At 38.7% G+C, this 21444-nt stretch overlaps 1 protein-coding gene and 2 long non-coding RNA genes across 9 annotated transcripts; 1 reads left to right on the top strand and 2 right to left on the bottom strand.

Moving 5' to 3' along the window:
- Nucleotides 1-112: 112 nt before the first annotated feature.
- LOC107764262 (ABC transporter B family member 20-like) lies at nt 113-1155 on the bottom strand. The gene is made up of 2 exons (XM_075230185.1): nt 1152-1155; nt 113-879 (listed from the first exon to the last, which is right to left on the bottom strand). The coding sequence occupies exons 1-2, from the start codon at nt 1153-1155 to the stop codon at nt 245-247; spliced, it is 639 nt and encodes a 212-aa protein (XP_075086286.1). The 3' UTR covers nt 113-244.
- Nucleotides 1156-1207: 52 nt separating this feature from the next.
- Nucleotides 1208-3005, bottom strand: LOC107764260 (uncharacterized). 5 transcript variants are annotated; one of them, XR_001643216.2, is made up of 4 exons: nt 2345-3005; nt 1814-1936; nt 1667-1700; nt 1208-1548 (listed from the first exon to the last, which is right to left on the bottom strand). It is a non-coding gene; the product is annotated as an uncharacterized LOC107764260 (long non-coding RNA). The 5 variants fall into 5 exon arrangements; XR_012698710.1 differs by having other exon boundaries at nt 1667-1936; XR_001643217.2 differs by having other exon boundaries at nt 1208-1936; nt 2345-2451; nt 2542-3005.
- An 8608-nt stretch (nt 3006-11613) lies between these two features.
- LOC107764261 (uncharacterized) lies at nt 11614-21176 on the top strand. Of its 3 annotated transcripts, none has more exons than XR_012698709.1 (3): nt 11614-11895; nt 12207-12270; nt 12558-19928. It is a non-coding gene; the product is annotated as an uncharacterized LOC107764261 (long non-coding RNA). The 3 variants fall into 3 exon arrangements; XR_001643220.2 differs by lacking the exon at nt 12558-19928 and adding an exon at nt 20919-21176 and having other exon boundaries at nt 11618-11895; XR_001643219.2 differs by having other exon boundaries at nt 11625-11895; nt 19491-19928.
- Nucleotides 21177-21444: the final 268 nt, after the last annotated feature.

Genomic DNA, 21444 nt, shown 5'->3' with positions numbered 1-21444 from the left:
ACCCCTTCCTCAACTAATTTGAGGAATGGATCATTCAAACTATCAGTTTCATTGCCTGAACCTTCCTAATTAAAACATATGATCAGATATCTTTATCATCTTTTCCAAGTAGCGGAGCACCATTTTGGAGGGAGTCTGCCGCGGTTCCTAACATGGTGGAAAATTGGCAAGTTCTTCAGCGACATAAAGTATGATTACAGATACTAGAGGCTCTCATCATTTCTGTTTCATCACTTCAGCGACATCATCCCTTCCCGAAGTGATGTTGCATCAAGCGTACATACGAGCCATTTTTTGCCATTGGTGTATCATGGGTGCCTTCCTCTACAATTCTTCCTCCATTAAGTGCCACTATGTTGTCAACATGCTTCATCTTGGCTGCTCGGTGGGCAATTAGAATCGCAGTTTTGTTTCGCATGATAAGAGTATCAAGAGCCTCCTCTACCACTCGGCTTGATTCGGATTCAATGGAGGAGCATGCTTCATCCAATAATAGAATATGTGAAGTTTTCAATACAACACGAGCTATTGCAATTCTTTGCTTCTGTCCAGGGGTCAGATCTACGCCCCTCATCCCAATATGTGCGTCATATCCATGAGGCAAACTACTAATGAAATGACGAGCATCTGCTATTCTAGCACCTTCTTTCATCTCAGCTTCACTGGCATTGTTCCTTGCGTAAATTACGTTCTCCCCTATGGTGGTGGAGAAGATAACTGGCTCCTGCTGCACAACTCCTAGATGGTTCCTCAACCATCTCAAATTGTACGACTTTAAATCTCGTCCATCAAGTAAAACCTGACCAGCAACTGGGTCGTAGAAACTCTCTATTAGAGATATAATTGTGCTCTTTCTAGAGCGAGAAACACCCACCACAGCTCACTACAAGAAATATGAACTACGGCGATATTTTATAAATGTCATATTAAGTCACATAAATGCTACAAAGTAAGTCACATAAATGCTAAAAGATTTACGACATTTATTTATGACTTTTATGGAAATGTCACATTATATTTGTTGACATTTAACATAATGTCGGTAAATAAATATTAGTTTCTAAATTATTTTATTTACGACATTTAGAAGTGTCGGGACTTTTTGAGGTTAGTGACACTTACGCAACACATCTTGTTAATGTCAAAATTACTCATTGACGTTTGCACTTATTATCGAAGGACATTTACTAGAAATGTAGAAATCATAACCATCAAATTTCAAAATTATATAATTACAAATGTCTATCAACATAGAGAATGTGAACTGAAATAAACTATTTGTATACAGAAGATCTCTATAACTAATTCCAAGAATGAAATTGTGCATAACTGTACGTCTTTATAATTAAACAATGCTTGAATCAAACTATTAGGCTGGATTCATGTAAAATGAAACTAGTTCTGCAACAAGAGATTTCTTCACTTCCACAACTCATTTTTCAGCTCTTTCTCCTACTTCCCTTTAGTAACTTCTCCAATTCACTTGTGCATCCGCCCATTTGATATTTCCCTTGAATTGAGACAAGAATGTTGTCTGAGATAGTCAACCTATATTTTTATAAAATGGGTAATAAATTAGCAAGCAGTTGAAAGTTAAAAGAAGATATCATAATCTACATGCAAAAATGTTTTTAAAAATGAAGTTATATAGTGCAACTTCTGTTACCAGTAACATCATCTTTATGCGGTAGAACAACCACCTGAACTATTCCACAAGTTATCTTCCATCGACAAACAAAAAATCCTTATGAATAGAAAATACAACTTTAATAAAGAAAGAAGTTGTTTGCTGTCAAGTCTACAAGGACCTTACCATAAGATGCCACACACTAAACTTTCTCACTGCGACTCCATATCACACATGCACAGGATAATCACATGTGTGCAACCTTATTTTTCAGCTAATCAACCAACATAGCCATCAGTACATTTCAACCTAGTAAATTTTATACATGTTCAGCTGATTGCATAACTACCATAAGGAGAGAAACAATTATCAAAGTAATAGCACCCTATAATTAGACAATTTGGGAATTGACTTATTCTAAAGAAAGATGGAAATCTAATAAATTTACTTAATATTTTATCAAAAACAAAATTAAAATTTACTATCCAAAAATATTATTTAGCAGTGAATATCTTTAGTCGAAAAATAATTCAGAAAGAGAAAAAGGAAAAAGAAAACGAGATACAAACTCATACAGACACACACATATACAACACATAGAGAACAGCGAAGAAGTATGACTTCTTGATTCCCAATATATTGAAGGAAGCATATTCTTTTCATTGAACAAGTTACTAACTTTAAAATTTCTCAAAGATAAAATTCAATGATACTCACAATAGAGGTGTGGAAGGAAACAACAAACAATAAGCATTGTCAGCTTTCCTTCTGAACGGAGCGGCACATGAGTTCTGCAACCTTGAGATTAGAAGAAACATTTGCTGCTGAAATGATTAATCAGATAAGAATTCAGGAAACCTCATCAATTTAGTTTTCGAAAATGAACGAACGGTCAAAGTATTTAAAATGCTCACTCAGGCATTTTGTCAAACACTCCTAGGGTGATATCCACAGCAGTATATTGTACAATAACACCCCACAATTTTCATTCAACAAACCCATGTCAAATCACCACACCATTATACTCACACTGTAAAATCACAACATAGATTACACTTTGAAATTCTAAACTTACAATTATTCCACTGTGAATATACATGGCACAAGAAAATGCAGAGTAAATAAACATTATTCAATTCCTCCATAAAATCAAAACACTCCAGAAAGAAGGAACCATTCGAATCCAACCAATAATGAAAAAAAAATGGTGATTTACGATGTCAGCATAGAAAGAAATGGAAAGAGAGAATTAAGCAAGAAAACAGTACACTAGGATTCATTCATACTGCTATTCCTGAAGGTGCTTGAGGTTCACAGTTGGAGTGGAGGGATTTGGATGGGCCAGAGAAATTGGGGAGGGGGGAGGGGGGAGTAGGGTTTTTTAGGAGGATTTTCACAGGGAATTGTTTTTTTTTGGGGGGGGGGGGGGAGTTTTGCAAAAACAAAATGGGGGGGGGGGGGGGTTTGCAAAAAAAAAATTTCTTTCTCTTGAAATTAGTGAAAAAAAAGTGTACGTAATTTTTTTTTACGTTTATCATAAATGTCACTAATTAAATATCATTTTATTACTAATTATGTGACATTTAAATCAAATGTCACAATATTTTTGTCATTTTTAATTAAATGTCAGTATTTTTGTAACATTTTATAACAAATGTCAATAAAATATCTTTTTTTCCGACATTTATTATAAAGGTCATTAATTAAATATCATCGTAGCTTATATTTGGTGTAGTGGCAATAGTTTGCCTCCATTGACTTTGGGACTGAAATTGTTCAATACGAGGACTTTTGGTCTAGTTGGTTAAGAGAAATCAATATTTTTCAATTCAATGCTTCCGTAGACATTTGAGGTTTCATAACTGAGTTGTTTGTTACACCTAAGTTTTAATGATGACATATTTGGCAATGGTAATACTAATCTTACTCCAATCTGTGCTGGAAAATAGATAAATGGAATAAGAAGAGGCAATAACTGCAAAAATAAAGGAATGCAAGTGATCTTTCTAGAATCAAGTGATCAAGACACGAGGAAGATCAAATTTAAGATCAATATCCGAAATGATAGGAAAATCAAAGGAGCATCAATCAGACAACTTGTCTCAGCATACTGAAAGATCTATCGCCAAAAAGGGAAGATGAGATATCAACTCTCAATCAACACAATCATCCGAGAATCCCTCAGAAGGAAGTGGCAAGTACAAGGAAGGAGATCGCGTTCTATGAATCCACTCATTATCTATTGACTTGATTTAGTGACGTCTCTTGGGTCAATCTCTTAGAAAAATACTTGCCTCAATCAAAGGAATATTTCAATCTTGCTCTCAATCAATGAAGATCTTGTTAGCTAGGAAAAACTCAAGACATCAACCACTGCCTATATGAAGAACTTGAAGAATAACGACCCGATCGGTCGTTTTGAGCCCTAGTACGTCATTAGGTGATTTGAGACCCTGAGCAGCTTCACTTCAGGTATTATGACTTGTACGTGTGGTCGAAATTTAATTTCAGGAAGTTAGGAGTTGATGTGGAAAGAAAATTCTAATTTCGGAAGCCTTAAGTTGGAGGAATTGACTAAAGTGGGATTTTGAGTAGACGACCTCAGAATCGGAATTTGAAAATTCCAACAGGTTCGTATGATATTTTTGGACTTGGGCGTATGTCCGAATCGGATTTTGGATGACCCGGGAATGTTTCGACGCCTATTGTGGAAGTTGGCATTTTGGAAGTATTTCATAAATTAGGGTTAGAGTGAATTTCAATGCTATCGATGTCCGTTTGTGATTCTGAGTTTGGGAATAGCTCCGTATGGTGATTCTGGTATTGGGAGCGCGTCCGGATGTGGATTTGGAGGTCCGTAGGCCATTTCGGAGTCATTTGGCGAAAGTTGGAACTTTGAAGGTTTTTGAGAAGTTTGACCGGGGGTGGACCTTTTGATATCAGGTCAAGCTTTATTACCCTGAGTTGTTTCTAAGGTATTCGATAAATGTAAAGAGATGTACTTATTATTGTGGTCATGTACTTTATTGTAAGCGTGTATCTTGTGATTTGGAAACTTCCTTCCTTTCTTGTGGAGCGGGCCGAACGCCTCGGCAGTATCTCTCAGAATGGGATAAATTCCTTCCTTTCTTGTGGAGCGGGCCGAACGCCTCAGCAGTATATAGAGGTGCATCTCTAGTTCATTCCGTTCGACCCTCGGTAGTGTACACACTACTACGGATCGGGCCGAAAGACCTCGGCAGAATCGTGCGTTATACCGCTAGTAGTCCGAATATTCACCAGATAAACTTTTCACTGACGCCCGGGATTTTATGGTATTTCTTATCTGATTGGTATTGACATTTGGTATTTATTCTGAAATATCGAGGTAGGATAATGGTCAATAAATTTTTGATAAAAAGGAAATAATTGAAACATTATGAAACTTCAAATTTCTACCCTATTGCTGTGTACTTTTCAATTATATGAATTATCGTGTTATTTATTTTACTGGACCTCTAGTAAGTGTCGATGTCGACCCCTTGTCACTACTCCTCCGGGGTTAGGCTAGATACTTACTGGGTATGCGTTAATTTACGTACTCATACTATACTTGCTACACATTTTGTGCAGGTGCATATATACCCGGTGGTCTTTTGGGCGCAGAGGCACGGATGTTGCGGGGACTTACCGTGAGCTGCATTTCATGTTACGATCCGCAGCATGCAGAGTCTCCATCAGAGTTATTTTACATTTCTCCTGTCTAATTTGTATTTCAGACAGATGTTGCATTTTTATTATATTTCCTAGTTGATGCTCATGCACTTGTGACATCGGGTTTTGGGTGATTATGGGTTGTTTGGTATTGAAATTATGAAATTATTTTTATCTACTCCGTGAAGTTCTTATTTTATTATTAAATTGAAGGAAATCGTAATTTCAAATATTAAAAGGAGTAATTTAGTTAATTAATTATGGATGGCTTGCCTGACAGCGGTGTTAGGCGCCATCACGACCTATTATGGATTTTGGGTCGTGACAACATGTTATCAGAGCACTAGGTTCACTTAGGTCTCACGAGTCATGAGCAAGTCTAGTTGAGTCTTGCGGATCGGTACGAAGACGTCTGTACTTATCTTCGAGAGGCTACAGGGCTGTTAGGAGCACTTCCCTTCTTGATTCCTCATCGTGCGATTTGATTCCTTTGAGGCTTATACCTTCATCTCCTTCCTATTCAATCTTATGCGACGAGAAGCGCTTGTCATAAATTGGGAATCGAGGAATTGTAATGGTACTACAGATGTGGTGCAGGATATTTCTCCCTGCGTATTTGATTGGGCTAGAGTTGTCGCCTTGCGAAAAGTCATTCTGTCATTTCAGCTCAGTATTAGTATTATCTAAGGTTTTGAGATTCAACATTGATTGTTATGACGATTCGTGTGTTGCTATCGCACAGTATTTGTGTAATGGTAGGATGCTTGCCTATGCGTCGAGGCAGTGAATAACTTGAAAGGAGGTTTTACTCAGTGCATGATTCAGAGATTCAGTATTTTATTTCTGGCGGAGGAAAGGCAACCAGATTGAGAATGTTCAGGCTTAGGTTGATGGAGTGACGAGACTTGGTATTTTGAGCGTGGTGGAATTTTCATCCGTGATGTGGTGTCGTCGTCCTTGATTGAACGCGTTAATGTTCTTCGATGTTATGGCCTTTTTCAATTTGCCTGCGGGGCAGGGTGTTGTGAAATGGTGCCTGAGAAGCGGTTGTCAGAGATAACGGAGTGTAGCAATTTCGAAATAGAATTGGTACTTCTAGTATTGATGGATCAAGAAAGATGATCTTCTAAGAGGTTTAGATTTGGTGCTGACTCACATGTTCAGATGTTACAGAGATGGGTGCGGGTTTGGAGCAACAATTGTGCAGCGAAGGACGAGGAAGGACATGTGGGAGGTGTCTTGCGGTGGTTGAATTGTCAGGAGGTCAAGTGTGAAAAGTAGAAGTCGAGGAGTTGCCTAAGGGAGAGGGTTTGACCAAAGTGGGAGAGTGGTAGAGTATCATATGGGTTCTGTGGTAGGATAGCCTCACTCCTTGAGGGACGCTTAGAGCAATTTGGGAATCGTTATGGGCAGTGACTAGGACCATGGATTTTATTTGGATGCAACATGACTTCGAGTTTGGAATGCGTTGTTGGACTTTTAGCTTATGTCAATGGGGAAGGAGGAACCTTGGGGGGTCCCAGGGTTATGTAATTGTAGCTTCAAGCTAAGTGGGAAAGCCCCACCATCTATGATTGGATTGCGTAGTTGTTAACTTGTGCGGTTTCTAGTTATCGGTGTATTGATGGGTTATTACGACTAAGGAAAGAAAACATCAGTGGTAATTTGAGCAAAGGATTTGAGGAATGTGTACTATCTTTGACCTTATCAGTTCATGTTCAGGTTTTGGGAAGATCTAGAGTTTATGCTTCGTGTGGATGTGATGTATAAGGAGAGGAATTCAGCCGGTTGCTTCTTTGAGAGGGTGTTCATATGCTAGAAGGGCTTTGGAGTTTGATTATATTCGGGGACAAGTCGGAGTGGGTGACTCTCAACAATGGTCCTAGTAGGTTCAAAATCGAAGTGCGGTGCCTAAGGATTTCGAGCCAGTAGTTTGGTTAATTATTTGAGCTTTTGCAGTAGATTATGATAGGTGGCTTGGAGTAATCTACATTATCGTTGGTCTGCGGTGTGGCATTTGAGGAATGGGAGAAAATAACTTCGGATTCATAGAGGGATTTTCAGAATGGGTGTACCAGTTAAAGATGCGAATATGCGCATAAGGAGGGTATGGGATGGTTCGTGGGTTTTGAGACAACGTGGTCTCGTGGAATAAGGTCACTCAGGGTGAGTGCAGATTTGGGTTCATGATATTTTGAATGGAGCTATTATTATTCCTAAGTCAAGTCCAGAGTAAATTAGAAGAAGTCTAATCGGTTAGCAATGGTTGAATTGGCATAATGGTGGCAATGATCAGTTCTTTCAGCTTGTTAAGTTCTATATGTGGTTTGTGGCAGTGCGTGCGAGGCTTGACGGCCGCCGTAACTGATTTTATTTGGAGGCATTATAGTATTATGGGCTGTTATGTGTATATGGATCCCGGAAGAGTTATGGTGGTTTAGACCACTACTTGAGGATTTGTATTTTCTGGGGTTATGGGAATTCAGTCACGTGTTGCAATGGTTCTTCTGAGATGAGCTAAGTAAAAGGTTTCTCTATGATAAAGTGTTTATTCTATTAGTGGTTCAGGAGTTATGGTGAAATTCTTGTACTGTTGCGTATTGGCATGCTAGGCACAGTGAGCGGCATGGGAATTAGAAGTTGAGGATCAAGGTTGCCGTTTGGTGTTGGCGAGAATATCACGAGCTCGGATGAGCAAGAAAGGATTCAGATGGTTAGAGTAAGCTGGTATTGTCTTGGGCGTCACCTGGGATCGATGTCCTGTGTAAGAGGCTTTGTGTACTTATTTGTGGCTTTTTGATTTGTTTTACAGCATTAGTGCGGCCGGTGGTATAGATGTGTAGGCTGGTTACCTGGTGCGGAAGGTCTGGGAGCATATCCCACGGGAAGATTGTATAAGTGTGACATGTAGTCACTTGATTGATTAAAGATTTAAAACCAAGTATAGAGATTTGGTACTATCACTAATGTGAGAGTTTAGGACTGAAAGGCGCTCTATTCAGTTGGTTGTGAATTGTGGAAGTTTGTTCCGGATTTGGCGGTTGTTCTTGTGTGTCATGGGAAAAAGGGTTGTTGTGGATCCTTGAAAGGTTATTAGCCCAGTGCGGTACGATCAGAATCGACTTGAGGTCTGTGGATGGATCTAAATGTGAATGTGGGCTCTATATCAGGCTGGATATGTTCATTTCAGCACATCGCTATTTTCGGAGGGGTCTTCGGGCCTTGGATGTTATTTATATTAACGGCCCTTCCGTGTAGTCTCTATTGTGCCATGTGGGTTGTGAGGCAGTTTGATTATTCGCACTCATATTGAGATCCCGTATAGTTTGTGGTGTTATATTAGCAGGATGACTCTCGAGATGCAGATCATTTATTGCACCTTAGTTGTGCTTGAGTTTTATAGTGTATGACGCTACCCGTCTCCCCAGGATTTGTATTATGCACTTGTCATGCTTATGGTTGATATTCGGGATTTTCATGAGTATAAGCGTTACAGCTCGATGTTTGTTTTCTTTCAAGTATTATGTGTGGATCTGGTGGCACGTCGCCACAGGTATATGGTTGGATCGGGTGGCACACCGCCACGGATACGTTGTTTGGATCGGGTGGCACGCCGCCACGGGTATCATGGTTGGATCGGGTTGCATACCTCAACGATATCATGTGTGGATCAGGTTGCACGCCGCAACAGTGTGATATTGAGTATAGTTTCCCATATCTATTATTGTGTGATTTGCTTCTCATTTTCTGAGGAAGGTTCATGACATCTTTTCGGCTGTTTAAATTAACTACGTGGGTTGGGTAGTTCTTTCCAGAGTTCGTTTTCTTATGTATCACATTTGGGGTTGTAGCTTGTTGGCACATTGTGGCATCATATGAGATTTTTGGCAGTGTCTGAGGTGGCTTATTGCCTGAGCAACTTGTACTGGGTGAGACGAGATTATTGGACCTGGGATCCGTGCGATCAGATTTATATGAAGCATATTAAAGAGAAAATATCGTTATTTGGTTCATAATGAGGTAATGGTTCTTGTACGGAGGAGAGACTCAATGATTTGTTGACTCGGCAGTTGGTTATGAATTCCTACACATCTCCTCCATCGTGGCAGTATTGTAAGAGTTGGAACAGGACTTATATGAGTCATGAGGTGTGATGTGAGCATCGAATTTGTGGGATTTTGGCTGTTGTTATCAAGGGATGTTATTATGTTCATATAAATTATGCGGTGCATGGTGTGGATTCTGCGAAGGTATGCAAACATGTATTGGTGCATCGTGTAGTGATTAATACGGTGTTCGTATGTTGGAACCAGACCTGGTAGAGAATTTCAGATGTTGGAATTTGGCTCTAAGGCTTATTTGACTAGATAAAAGGGAGGATTTTAAGGTTTGCTCGAGCAAATGTGCTCAACTGGGTTGTGGTAGCAGGAGTAGGTCCACGAGGTGTTAAACAATAATTTTGGACAAACTCTAGAGCAGTTCTTAGCACGTTCGAGGACGAACATATGTTTAAGTGGGAGAGAATGTAACGACCCGACCGGTCGTTTTGATCCCTAGTGCGTCATTCAGAGGTTTGAGACCCTGAGCAGCTTCACTTCAGGTATTATAACTTGTACGCATGGTCGGAATTTAATTTCGGGAAGTTCGGAGTTGATTTGGAAAGAATATTCTAATTTCGGAAGCCTTAAGTTAGAGGAATTGACTAAAGTGGGATTTTGAGTAGACGACCTCGGAATCGAGATTTGAAGGTTCCAACAGGTTCGTATGATGATTTTAGACTTGGGCGTATGTCTAGATCGGGTTTTGGATGACCCGGGAACGTTTCAGCGCCTATTGTGGAAGTTGGCATTTTGGAAAGATTTCATAAATTTGGGTTGGACTGCATTTCAATGCTATCGATGTCCGTTTGGATTCTAAGTCTGGGAATAGCTCCGTATGGTGATTCTAGTGTTGGGAGCACGTCCGGATGTGGATTTGGAGGTCATTTCGGGGTCATTTTGCGAAAGTTGGAACTTTGAAGGTTTTTGAGAAGTTTGATCGGGAGTAGACTTTTTGATATCGGGGTTGGATTGCGATTCCGTAAGTTGGAATAGGTGCGTAATGTCAATTATGACTTGTGTACAAAATTTGAGGTCAATCGGACATGATTTGATAGGTTTCGGCATAGATTGTAGAAGTTTGAAATTTCAAAGTTCATTAAGTTTGAATTGAAGGGTGATTCGTAGTTTCGATATTGTTTGGCACTATTTGAGGCTTCGACTAAGTTCGTAATGTGTTTTGGGACGTGTTGGTATATTTGGTTAAGGTCCGGAGGGCCTCGGTTTGGTTTCGGGCGGTCAACGGATCAACTTGGAGTTTTGTTGTGTTGCTGAAGGGCCTGAGTTCTAGTGTAATCGCACCTGCGAAAAAAGGGCCGCAGGTGCGACGCCACAGAAGTGGCAAGGCAAGTGCAGAAGTGAAGTTGGCCAAAAAGCCTGGGGTCACAGAAGCGGGCACAAACACGCAGGTGCGCGCGCGCAGGTGCGCACACGCATATGCGCTTGAGGATCGCAGAAGTGAAAGCGCAAATGCGCTGCATGGGGCACAGATGCAGGGGCTGTTGGGCCGAGCTTGAACTGCACCTGCGATGGAATTTCCCTAGGTGCGGAGCCGCAGGAGCGGCTGATGAACCGCACAAGAAGAAATTGTGGCCGGGCAGCGTTCTCTTTAAAACGAGAGTTGGGTTCAATTTTACTTCATTTTGTCCATGGGAGCCAATTTTGGAGCAGGTTTGGAGTGCTATCTTCATCTTCTATTTGGAGCAGGTTTGGAGCAGGTTTAGTACCCTGAGTTGTTGCTAAGGTATTCGATAAATGTAAAGAGATGTACTTATTGTTGTGCTCATGTACTTTATTGTAAGCGCGTTTCTTGTGATTCGGAAACTTCCTTCCTTTCTTGTGGAGCGGGCCGAATACCTCGGCAGTATCTCTCGGAATGGGATAAATTCCTTCTTTTATTGTGGAGCGGGCCGAACGCCTCGACAGTATATAGAGGTGTATCTCTCGGCAGTATACACACTACTCCGGATCGGGCCGACCGACCTCAGCAGAATCGTGCGTTATACCGCTAATAGTCCGAATATTCACGAGATAAACTTTTCACTGACGCTCGGTATTTTATGGTATTTCTTATCTGATTGGTATTGACACTTGGCATTTATTCTGAGATATCGATGTAGGATACATGATCGAAAAATTTTTGATAAAAAGGAAATAATTGAGACATATTTCTCCCCTGGATCTCGAGGTAGGATACATGGCCAGTAAAAAATAGTTTTTTGGGGCAATATAGATAAAATGGCCAGCAAAAGAACCAAACTTTTACTTTTATCCTCCCTCCAAAAGAAAATTCTATAATTTCATTTCCCTCTCTCTTTCTCTAACTCATCCCGCCTAGGGCTTCTATCTTTACATACTAGGAGTAATCAATTTTCTAATAGTTTTCTCGCTTGATCTATCCATTCGAAAGAGACAATCTCGTCAATTCAAAGATACCAAGGATTAATCTTTCAATATTCCATGAATTTGAAGATAGAGGTATTTGAATAAACTCTAGTTTGAAGGTCGTAACTGGCTGACTGAATGTTAATTTAGGAGAAGATTTTTTTTGTACAAAGATCAAAGTATGTCTCTTTTTTACATTCTTTTAATTTCATTTTGCAAATGAATGTGTATCTAATTTCCTCAACCCCTTCGACTTGCATACATCTGTATATAAAATCGTCGTCCCTTAATTAAATTATGCTCATTCTTTATATATGTTGAATTTTTTGTTTGGTGATTACTTTGTATCATTTTGTAATTATTTAAGTTTGTGAGTCGTTTGCTTACACTAATTTTACTTGCAGTGTATGCTCTTGGGGGAAAAATTTAAGAATCGTATTTGGTGTTCGATAAAATGTCATAACAAAGGTATGTCACTTGAGCAATAGTGATTAGTGGATATGAGATTTTACAAGTAATTCTTTAAATCTTTGAATCCTTTTTCTTATAAACATTTTTAATTCTTTTGTTTATGAGTTAGATTGGAGTCGTTTCACGTATTAAATTGCGAAGAACAACACAAGTATCTTTGGGCTAAATCAGGCTACTAAATTGTGTTGTTATTCATCATTAATATTTTTTATTTGAACATGAAATATTATTCAAAGAAATAAAGGTTAAACGGAAATTTGAAGTGATAAATTATATATGCTCAGGAATAATCCCTTCGAGTGCCACAACAGTAACCCTACGACAGGCGAAAAGGAGAAGACATCGGCTTCTGCCTCGCGAGCTCGTCTATGGCCATTCTGGCCGGCGGCCAGCCATGTTTTTCGGCTGGTCAGCCTCCTCCCACCCTCTCCCTATCACCTACTATCACAAATAACTGTTCCCAGCCTTTAAATTATAGCAAAGTTCTGAAACCAGCCACTATTAATAACTCCGTGCACGTGAAGGCGAGTTCTGTCGAACCAATCCCATTCAAACGTGCTACATTCTTACATGGACAACCATTTGTGAAGTTCACAGAGTCAGAAGTGGATCACATGAATGTAATAGAAGGCTTGCAATATGCAGTTGTAGCTAAGTTCTCTTATGGATGGCCAGAAGTCCAAGAATTACGTTGAATTATTCCAATCCAATGTGGTATCAAAGGAGATTGTAATATTGGTTTCTTAAGAGATAAGCATATGTTGATTCGTTTGACATTATGGGTAGATTACATTAAGATTATGTCCAAAAGTACCTATTATGTTAAAGCGAAGGATGGGTATGAATATTAGATGAGGCAGCTTATTTATGATGCAAAGTTCAAGGCCGGAGAAGAAACGCCAATGGCTATGGCTTGGATTTTATTCCCAAACTTGTTGCCTACGTATTTTGTTAAGGAGTGCTTATTTTCTTTAGCTTCAGCTGTTGGAAAGCCACCGCATCTCGACATGGAAACTATAAATAAAACAAGGCCTAGTTGTGCTCGAGTTAAGATTCATGTTGATCTATTAGCAGATTTGCCGAAGAAGGTTCGAATGGATATAGAGAATGAAGCTACAGGAGAGGTAAGAACTGAATGGGTTAAAATTCAATATGATTTCATGCCCAAATATTGCAAAGAGTGTAAGTTGCAAGGCCATGATATGATCAAATATTGGAGGCTACATCCAGAATTAATAGAGCACAAAGACAATGAAAAACAGGATACCAATGTTAATGTGGCAGACAATAATAAATAAAAAGGTCCTTTAATGATTCATACTAGTGGAAAGGTTGTAGGTAATATTGGAGAACAATGGAAAGAAGCGCGAGATAATTGTGTGAAGAAAACTGTCCAGCAAGAGGAAATTAAAGCTAAAACTGGGAAGGAAATAGTGCCAGTTGAGAAGGAAGCTGTGGGAAACCAGCAGGTCCATGTAACCAATAAATTTGCTGTTCTTGAGGTTGAAGAAGGTGAGAAGGAAAATAACAATCAGCTGGTCTTGGTAGAAGACAGTAATGTTGATCGCAGTCCTAATGTATCTCCTAGTGTCACTAGGAATGGTACTCCAAAATCAGCTAAAAATTAATTCCTAAGACTCATGTTTTTAATCCTAATGACAAAGGGATTGGGAGTGTTTCTCTGCTGCAAAAGGAGTCGACTTCTCAATGGGTAAACAGGACTTTTTGAGGTGGCAACTTAGATAATTATAATCTATCTTGTCAGGAAATTCCTACACAAACTATTTCTACAGCAAAGTCAATTGAAGCACCTATAGAAAAGGAGAAACTACAACTAAGTGGAGGGCAATTGTGGAGTGATCAGATAGAGCAGGATTCTGAAGAAGGGGGAATACCAGATGCAATGGAGGAAGATGACTTATCTACTAAAGAAGAGGTGGAGGAAGAAATAGGAAGAAGAAGGTGAATTGCAAAGGCACAGTCAGATTCTAAGGTGGTGCAGAACACCAACCAGATATCAGAGAATATTGTCCCTTCAGTTGATCAGGTGGATGCAGTAGATCCAGGAGGAACTAAGGGAGATGCAACAATGGTGAGGAATGAGGTAGATGATACGAACAATGCTGCAATTATCCCTGAAAATGATGAGGTGAGATTGACAGGAAATAAGGTCCAGCATGCTCTGTTGTTAAGCTCTGAAATCCCACAATATAGTATGAAGGAAAAAGGAGGTGGAACTCTAATTCCTAAACTTGTGACATCTGACCTTGACACTTAAGTAAATACCAAGGAAGCAGTGGAGAATTTAGGTAGAACTGTGAAGGATCTTGATGACGAGTCTATAGCACAAAACTTCCTCAACATAGCCAAGCAAGGAAATTTATCTCCAAGAGTAATGGAGAAAGGGAAATCAGCTAGTTGTGGAAAGAAAAACCAGCAAAAGGAGTCCTCAACTGTGCAAAATGGAGGGGTTCAAACAAGAAGGGCTCACACTAAATCTCATATTTAAATATGAATGCAATCATATGGAACGTGAGGTCGGTTAATACTAAAAAAAGCTTTTGAAAGGCTTGTCAATATGAATAGGCAGCATCATTTTCAATATGAAGGATTGGTCTAGCACAAGCTTTTGCTAATGTCAATAACAATATATGGGCTTTTGTAGATGAGGATCACATGGTGGATATAATTTTTGACTTAGAACAACAACTAACAATGAAACTAACCAACATGGACACTCAAATAAGTTTCATTGTCACACTGGTTTATGCAAAATGTGACTCAATAGAAAGGATCGAATTGTGGGATACTTTATCTGGAGATATGACTTTGCTATGGTTGGTAGCTGGAGATTTTAATGTTATATGGGATGAAGAAGAAAAATTTGGTGGGCTGCCAGTGTCTCTAAATGTAGTCAATGATTTCAGGCATTGTATCAACACATGTAATTTAGTTGCTCTAGGATTCAGAGGGAGCATTTATACTTGGTAGAATGGCAGAGCAGAGGACGATTGTATTTTTAAATGATTAGATAGATGCTTGGCTAACATTGAATTCCAACAAATGCTGCCTGGATTGGAGATCACTCATCTATCAAAAATAGGATCAGATCACTCTCCTATATTGCTGACATGTAATCCACTGCCGTGCCAATCAAGAAAGCATTCGGGTTCTTAAATATCTGGACCAAACATCCAACTTTTAAAGAAGTTGTTTAAGAGAACTGGAGTGCTGACTTTACTGCAAATCCATTCATTGTATTTAATCACAAACTGAAGAAGCGAAAGAGAGCTTTAACTTTGTGGAGCAAAGCTACATATGGTGATATTTTTCAGAAGATTGTAAGCTTAGAGGAGGTGGTATTAGTTCACGAAGCTCAATTCGAACAGAATCCAACACAACAAAATAGAGCTAGGCTGCATAAAGTACAAGCAGATTTGATCAGATATTTTACTTTGGAGGAGGAGTTTTGGAAATAAAAAGCAGGAATGTCTTGGTTTCAAGATGGAGATAGAAACACCAAGTTTTTCAATGCACAAGTGAATGGAAGAAGGAAAAGACTACAACTTAAAAGAATACAAAACAGTGATGGAAATTGGGTAGAAGATAATGAAGTTATGGCTGATGAGGCAGTCAAGTTCTTCAAGGCACAATTTCATGAAGAACAAGTCCCCTCGAATTTTGACATCATAGATCATATACCAGCAATGGTAGATTACAAGCATAATCAGGAATTGGTGAAACAACCTACATTTGAGGAGGTAAAACATGTTGTCTATGGGCTTAATGGTGAAAGTGCAGGAGGGCATGATGGTTTTAGAGGATGCTTCTTTCATGTATGTTAGGATATAGTAGGGGATGATATTGTGGAAATTGTGAAGGCTTTCTTCAATTGCCAGGAACTGCCCAGGTTCATAACTCACACGAATCTGGTATTGTTACCAAAGAAGAAAGCAATGATCTCATACTCAGACATGCGACCTATTAGACTCATCAACTTTATCAATAAGGTTTTCTCAAGAGTTATTCATGAGAGCCTAGTAGGATATCTTCCTAATCTTATATCAAATGAGCAGGTAGGATTTGTGAAGGGTGGGAGCATAGTTAAAAATGTTCTGTTCTCACAAGAAATAATTACTAATATAAGGTTGCGAACTAAGGCTGGCCCAAACGTTGTGATCAAACTAGATATGAGAAAAGCCTATGATACGCTATCTTGGCTGTTCTTAACTAAGGTTCTGAGGAAGATGGGATTTGAGGAAAGGTTTATTGGCATGATCTTTGGCATTGTAGATAATAATTTATATTCTGTACTGCTTAATGGATAACCATATGGATTCTTCAAGTCGACAAGAGGTGTAAAGTAGGGTGATCCTTTATCACCAACTCTATTCATTCTTGCTGCCGAGGCACTATCGAGGGGACTCAATGCACTAAATATGAACCTTTACTTTTGTGGCTTTGGATTGCCTAAGTGGATCCCTAAGATTAACCATCTAGTTTATGCTGATAATACGATCATTTTCTCATCCTCTGATGCTACATCATTGCAATTTGTGATAGAAGTCTTGGATGCTTATGAAACTACTTCAGGCAGTTGATTAACAAAAACAAGTCTGCCATATATATGCATCATTCAGCCAGTGCATAGGTGGTGAACAAAGTCGAAAGGATCACTAGGATATCCAAGCAGGATTTCCCATTTACATACCTTGGCTGCCCAATTTTCTATTCCAGAAGAAGGATGGATTACTACCAAGGGCTGCGCAACAAGGTGTTAGACAAACTGCAGGCATGGAAAGACAAACTGTTATCCATTGGAGGAAGGGTTGTCTTGATCTCTCATGTCTTGCAGAGTATGCGAATCCATCTTCTTTCTGCAGTAAATCCTCCTGCATATGTGATTAATAAATTACACAAGATATTTGCTCAATTCTTTTGGTGTAATTCTGTTGGTGGTTCGAGCAGACATTGGGCATCGTGGAGTACATTCTGTATGCCATGTGAGAAAGGGGGAGTAGGATTTAGGTCACTCCATGATGTTTCAAAGGCTATGTTTTGCAAATTATGGTGGAACTCTAGAACTAAACCTAGTCTATGGAGTTCATTTATCATCCAAAAATATTACAAAAAGATTAATCCTATGGTGGTGCCATGGAGGAAGGGATCTCATGTATGGAGAAAAATGCTAGAATGCAGTGAGTTAATTGAACATCATATTGTATGGCATACAAAGATGGGATCTTCTCTGTTCTAGTTTGAAAACTGGATAGATTTGGGGGCTTTATATTTTATCACTCTCCCAAATTTTTTCTGTGATGAAACAATCCACAATGTGTGTGATGTGGTGCATGATGGGCAGTGGGATGAAAATATTCTCTGACAAATCCTGTCGGAGGAATTTGCAAATCACATACTGAAATATTGTAAACCACCAGTGATACAAGATGTACTGGATCTGCCATACTGGACTTTGGAGCCTACGGGAGAGTTTAGTGCAAAATCAGCTTGGGATTATGTGAGGAGGAGAAATGAGCCATTCAATGCTTATATAAAGATTTGGGCGAAAGGTCTACCATTCAAAATACACTTTTTCATGTGGAAAGTATGGAGGAATAAACTACCATTAGATGATTTAATGAGAAGGTTGTGTTACTTGATGGCTTCTAGGTGTTGGTGTTGTACTAATCCGATGGAGGAAACCATGCATCACTTGTTTTTCACGTCCTATGTTGCGAGAAGAGTGTGGCCATATTTCCTGTCTTCTGCAGGAATTGTGATTGATGGACTCACATTTCACCAAATCATAATCAAGTGCTGGACTGCTAAGGTGATACCAAGATTGCAGCCTATAATTCAAGAAATAACAACCATTATTGTATGGGAGTTATGGAAGAGAAGGAACAACTTCAAACATGGTGATTCAGTAATAGTGAGTAGGGTGATCTATCAGGTATCTTCTACACTTCAATCACTGGTCAAATTCAGGAAGCCTAGACTCATTCATGTACCATATAAATGACCAGATTTACTCACAATGATGGAGCAATATCTTCCTAAACTGAAGATAACTAAGGTGGTATGGGAGTATCCTACAACAGGATGGATTAAAGTGAACACTAATGGGGCTTGTAGGGGCAACCCAGGGAGATGTTATATTGGATTTGTATTGAGGAATGCAGAGGGTGATGTGGTGTATGCGTGTGATGAAGAAATTCCATAGGGAACAAAAAATAAAGCAGAAGCTAAGGCCATGGTTGAGGCTCTCAGATAATGTGTTGAACGTAATTTCGTCCTTATTGATTTACACACTGACTCTATGATAATGTTGAAGGCAGTTGAAGGCGAATGATCTGTTTCTTGGTCTGTGGCAGGATAATGGAGGAGATTAAACAGCTAATAGCAAGATGCAAGATTACACTATCCCATACTCTTAGAGAAGGCAATAAACTGGCAGAGCACCTTGCAAATCTTGCACTTGATGTTGGCCCTAGTTATTGCAACTGCTTTGGTGATTTGGATATTCAAGAAAGGAGGATTGTGAATGATGATAAATCCTAATGTCCTTACTTAAGAATATGAGTTGCAGTAACTTAGGAGAAGAGGATGAGAGGAGCACAAAGGGGAGGAAAGTTATTGGAACTAACAGCCTAGATCAACATGATCAAATCCTTTGGGAGAAGATCATGAGGGTCATTGTTTTTCCTAACGATGTATTTTTTTTTTGCAAGGGATGCTATTGTATCCATGCTTAACTATTTGATACAAGCTCAATGGGTAGTATTATCACCCATTGCTCATTCCCTTGAGGGCGTATAAGTGGTAAGCACAAGCATGGACTCACGATGGATGGCATATTTTCAGAAGGAAATTATGCAAATGGATAGTGACAAAGTGGCTGTCAATTCTAACAAATATGTGCTCATTACCCAACATGCTACACTTTTTAGGATCTACGCACAAACAACAGATTTTGCGGGTTGCAGAGATAAGCTCCGATTGTTGAGGCATTTGCAGATAGTGCTTTTCTCAAACACCAACAGCTGTGACGAATTACAAAGCCCTGTACCAGTTTCAATTGGAGCAAAGAAATACAGCAATGGGAACCTCCAGTGTTTTTTGATTTCAGCAGCACTAATACATAATTGTTCATTGACATTACAACTGCAACACTTCTACTACAAAGGTAACAACACCACAACACATTATTGTCGCAGGTATGATTTTGAAGCTAATTGCTGTATGTTTGTTGTCGTTCAACTTCCCTGTTGTATTAGCATCTTACCATGCTCATTCTGGGGGTTGTACAACAACTTACAACAACAATTCTACAACAAAGAATCTTCCGAAATACAACAGGTGTAAAAAATTGGGACACATCAATACACTGGAAACAACAAAGACTTCAACGCGACCTCTAGCAGTGTGCATGTGACTACTACTGGAAAGGAAATGTTTGGCTTGCTTAGTGTTCGGCTGTTTGTTTTAACTGTTTGGTTAAGGGGAATAAGCCACTACAAACAATGTCTCAATCAAAAATACCTCATACTTCAGTTCTCTCCACGACCATTGCAGTTGGGATTTCAGTTATTCAGCCCCAAAGCGAAGATGTCCGAACTTTGCTTTACTACATGAATTTATTTGCAACTGGTGTGTGAATTGATTGTCGTCAGCAACAATTGGACGTTTCAAATTTCTAGCTTTTTGCTTTCCATTTTTCATTTCGCTAAAGCTACATTATTTTTGGTAGCAATAGCCATTAGCTTTCTTTGTCGTATTGCTTGTAGTTCAATAGAACACTGTGTAACTTTTACCCAATTTCGGATTTATTATATATAACAGCTACTAGGTGAATAACCTAGTAGTATATTTACTTAAAAAAAGTGATAAATTATATCAACAAATTATCATTGAACTAAGATAGAATGAACCTTTTGAAAATTCTGGAGGTGAAAAAATGGATAAGACGAGGAAGATAGGAAACTCACTGAAGCAATGAAGGTAGAGAGAGTTTCTTTATATTTTCACTTACAAGAAAAATATATTTCGTTATATTTTCTTGTTTTAGCTTATTTGTAGTTGTGATGTTTTCTTGTTTTCGTGTGTTTGGCGAAGGTGGTAAATTAAGAACTCTTAGAGTGAGTGACTACATTTTTGGATCCATTATAGTCGTTGTAGAGCTAATATTAATCTGTTATAAAGCTATTGAGTATGTTGAACAGATGGTTCCATAGTGATGTCTTAATGAGAATTTAAGATGTGCGTTTTAATCTTAGATATACATGGTCTCTGTTTCTAAATTTTTGTAAAGAAAAGTTAGTTCTTCACATTCACCAATAATCTTCTCATTTTTATCTTATGGACAACGAATTGTAATTTGATCTATTGGTCCCAATGGGTATGATAGTTATGTCCAAATAGAAATCTTCTCCCTAAAATAGCTGCAACTAAATCCTTGGCTTTAATTAATCAATACCAGGGCTCAAATTTATTACTGGGACTAAACACTTCTCTAGAGAGATAAACTAGTCGTGGCCGCACGCTTGGTTCCTTATTTTAGTAAATGATACTCTGTTCTTTGATTTTGAAGTGTCGTTGTCCTGATATTAATCCATTTGATAAATTTTTGAAACTTTGTTCTTCAGATGCAAGACTGGAAACAAGCAAGAGATTTCAATACATTATTAGGTGTTTTCAAATGGTATACATTTGCTTGCTGTAAAACTAAAACTCCATTTTTCTTGCCTACTAACTTTTTTCGTTTTCTTTGTTTGCTTTAACTTTGATGAACGAGATTTTACTCACTTTATTTTATCATTTCATGTCATATGCTATGATACTAAGAGATTTAATATGTGGGAGACTTCTTTATGATCAAGAGTTAGAGAAATGTTATAGACTAACTATTATTTTGTATTATGGATATTTGATGACATTAGTTACTCTCAACAAAGTAGTTAACCTTGATAATCATATTTGTTTAGCATCCATGATTGATGACCCTTGGTTATGGTGTATATCCTCGAAAACTTATAACAATTGAATTTATACGCGATTTTAAGGTTACATGATCTAACTTGACACAAAGCGATGGATTGAACTATAAATAAAGCAAACAATAACAAAGTAAATTCAAACCGTGAGACTTGAATAGTTATAGCCTTGAGAAAT

This window comes from Nicotiana tabacum, chromosome 14 (genome assembly GCF_000715075.1).
Source record: "Nicotiana tabacum cultivar K326 chromosome 14, ASM71507v2, whole genome shotgun sequence".
NCBI lineage: Eukaryota > Viridiplantae > Streptophyta > Magnoliopsida > Solanales > Solanaceae > Nicotiana > Nicotiana tabacum.
Note: the sequence above shows the minus strand (reverse complement) of the source record. Positions and strands in the feature narration are given on the sequence as shown.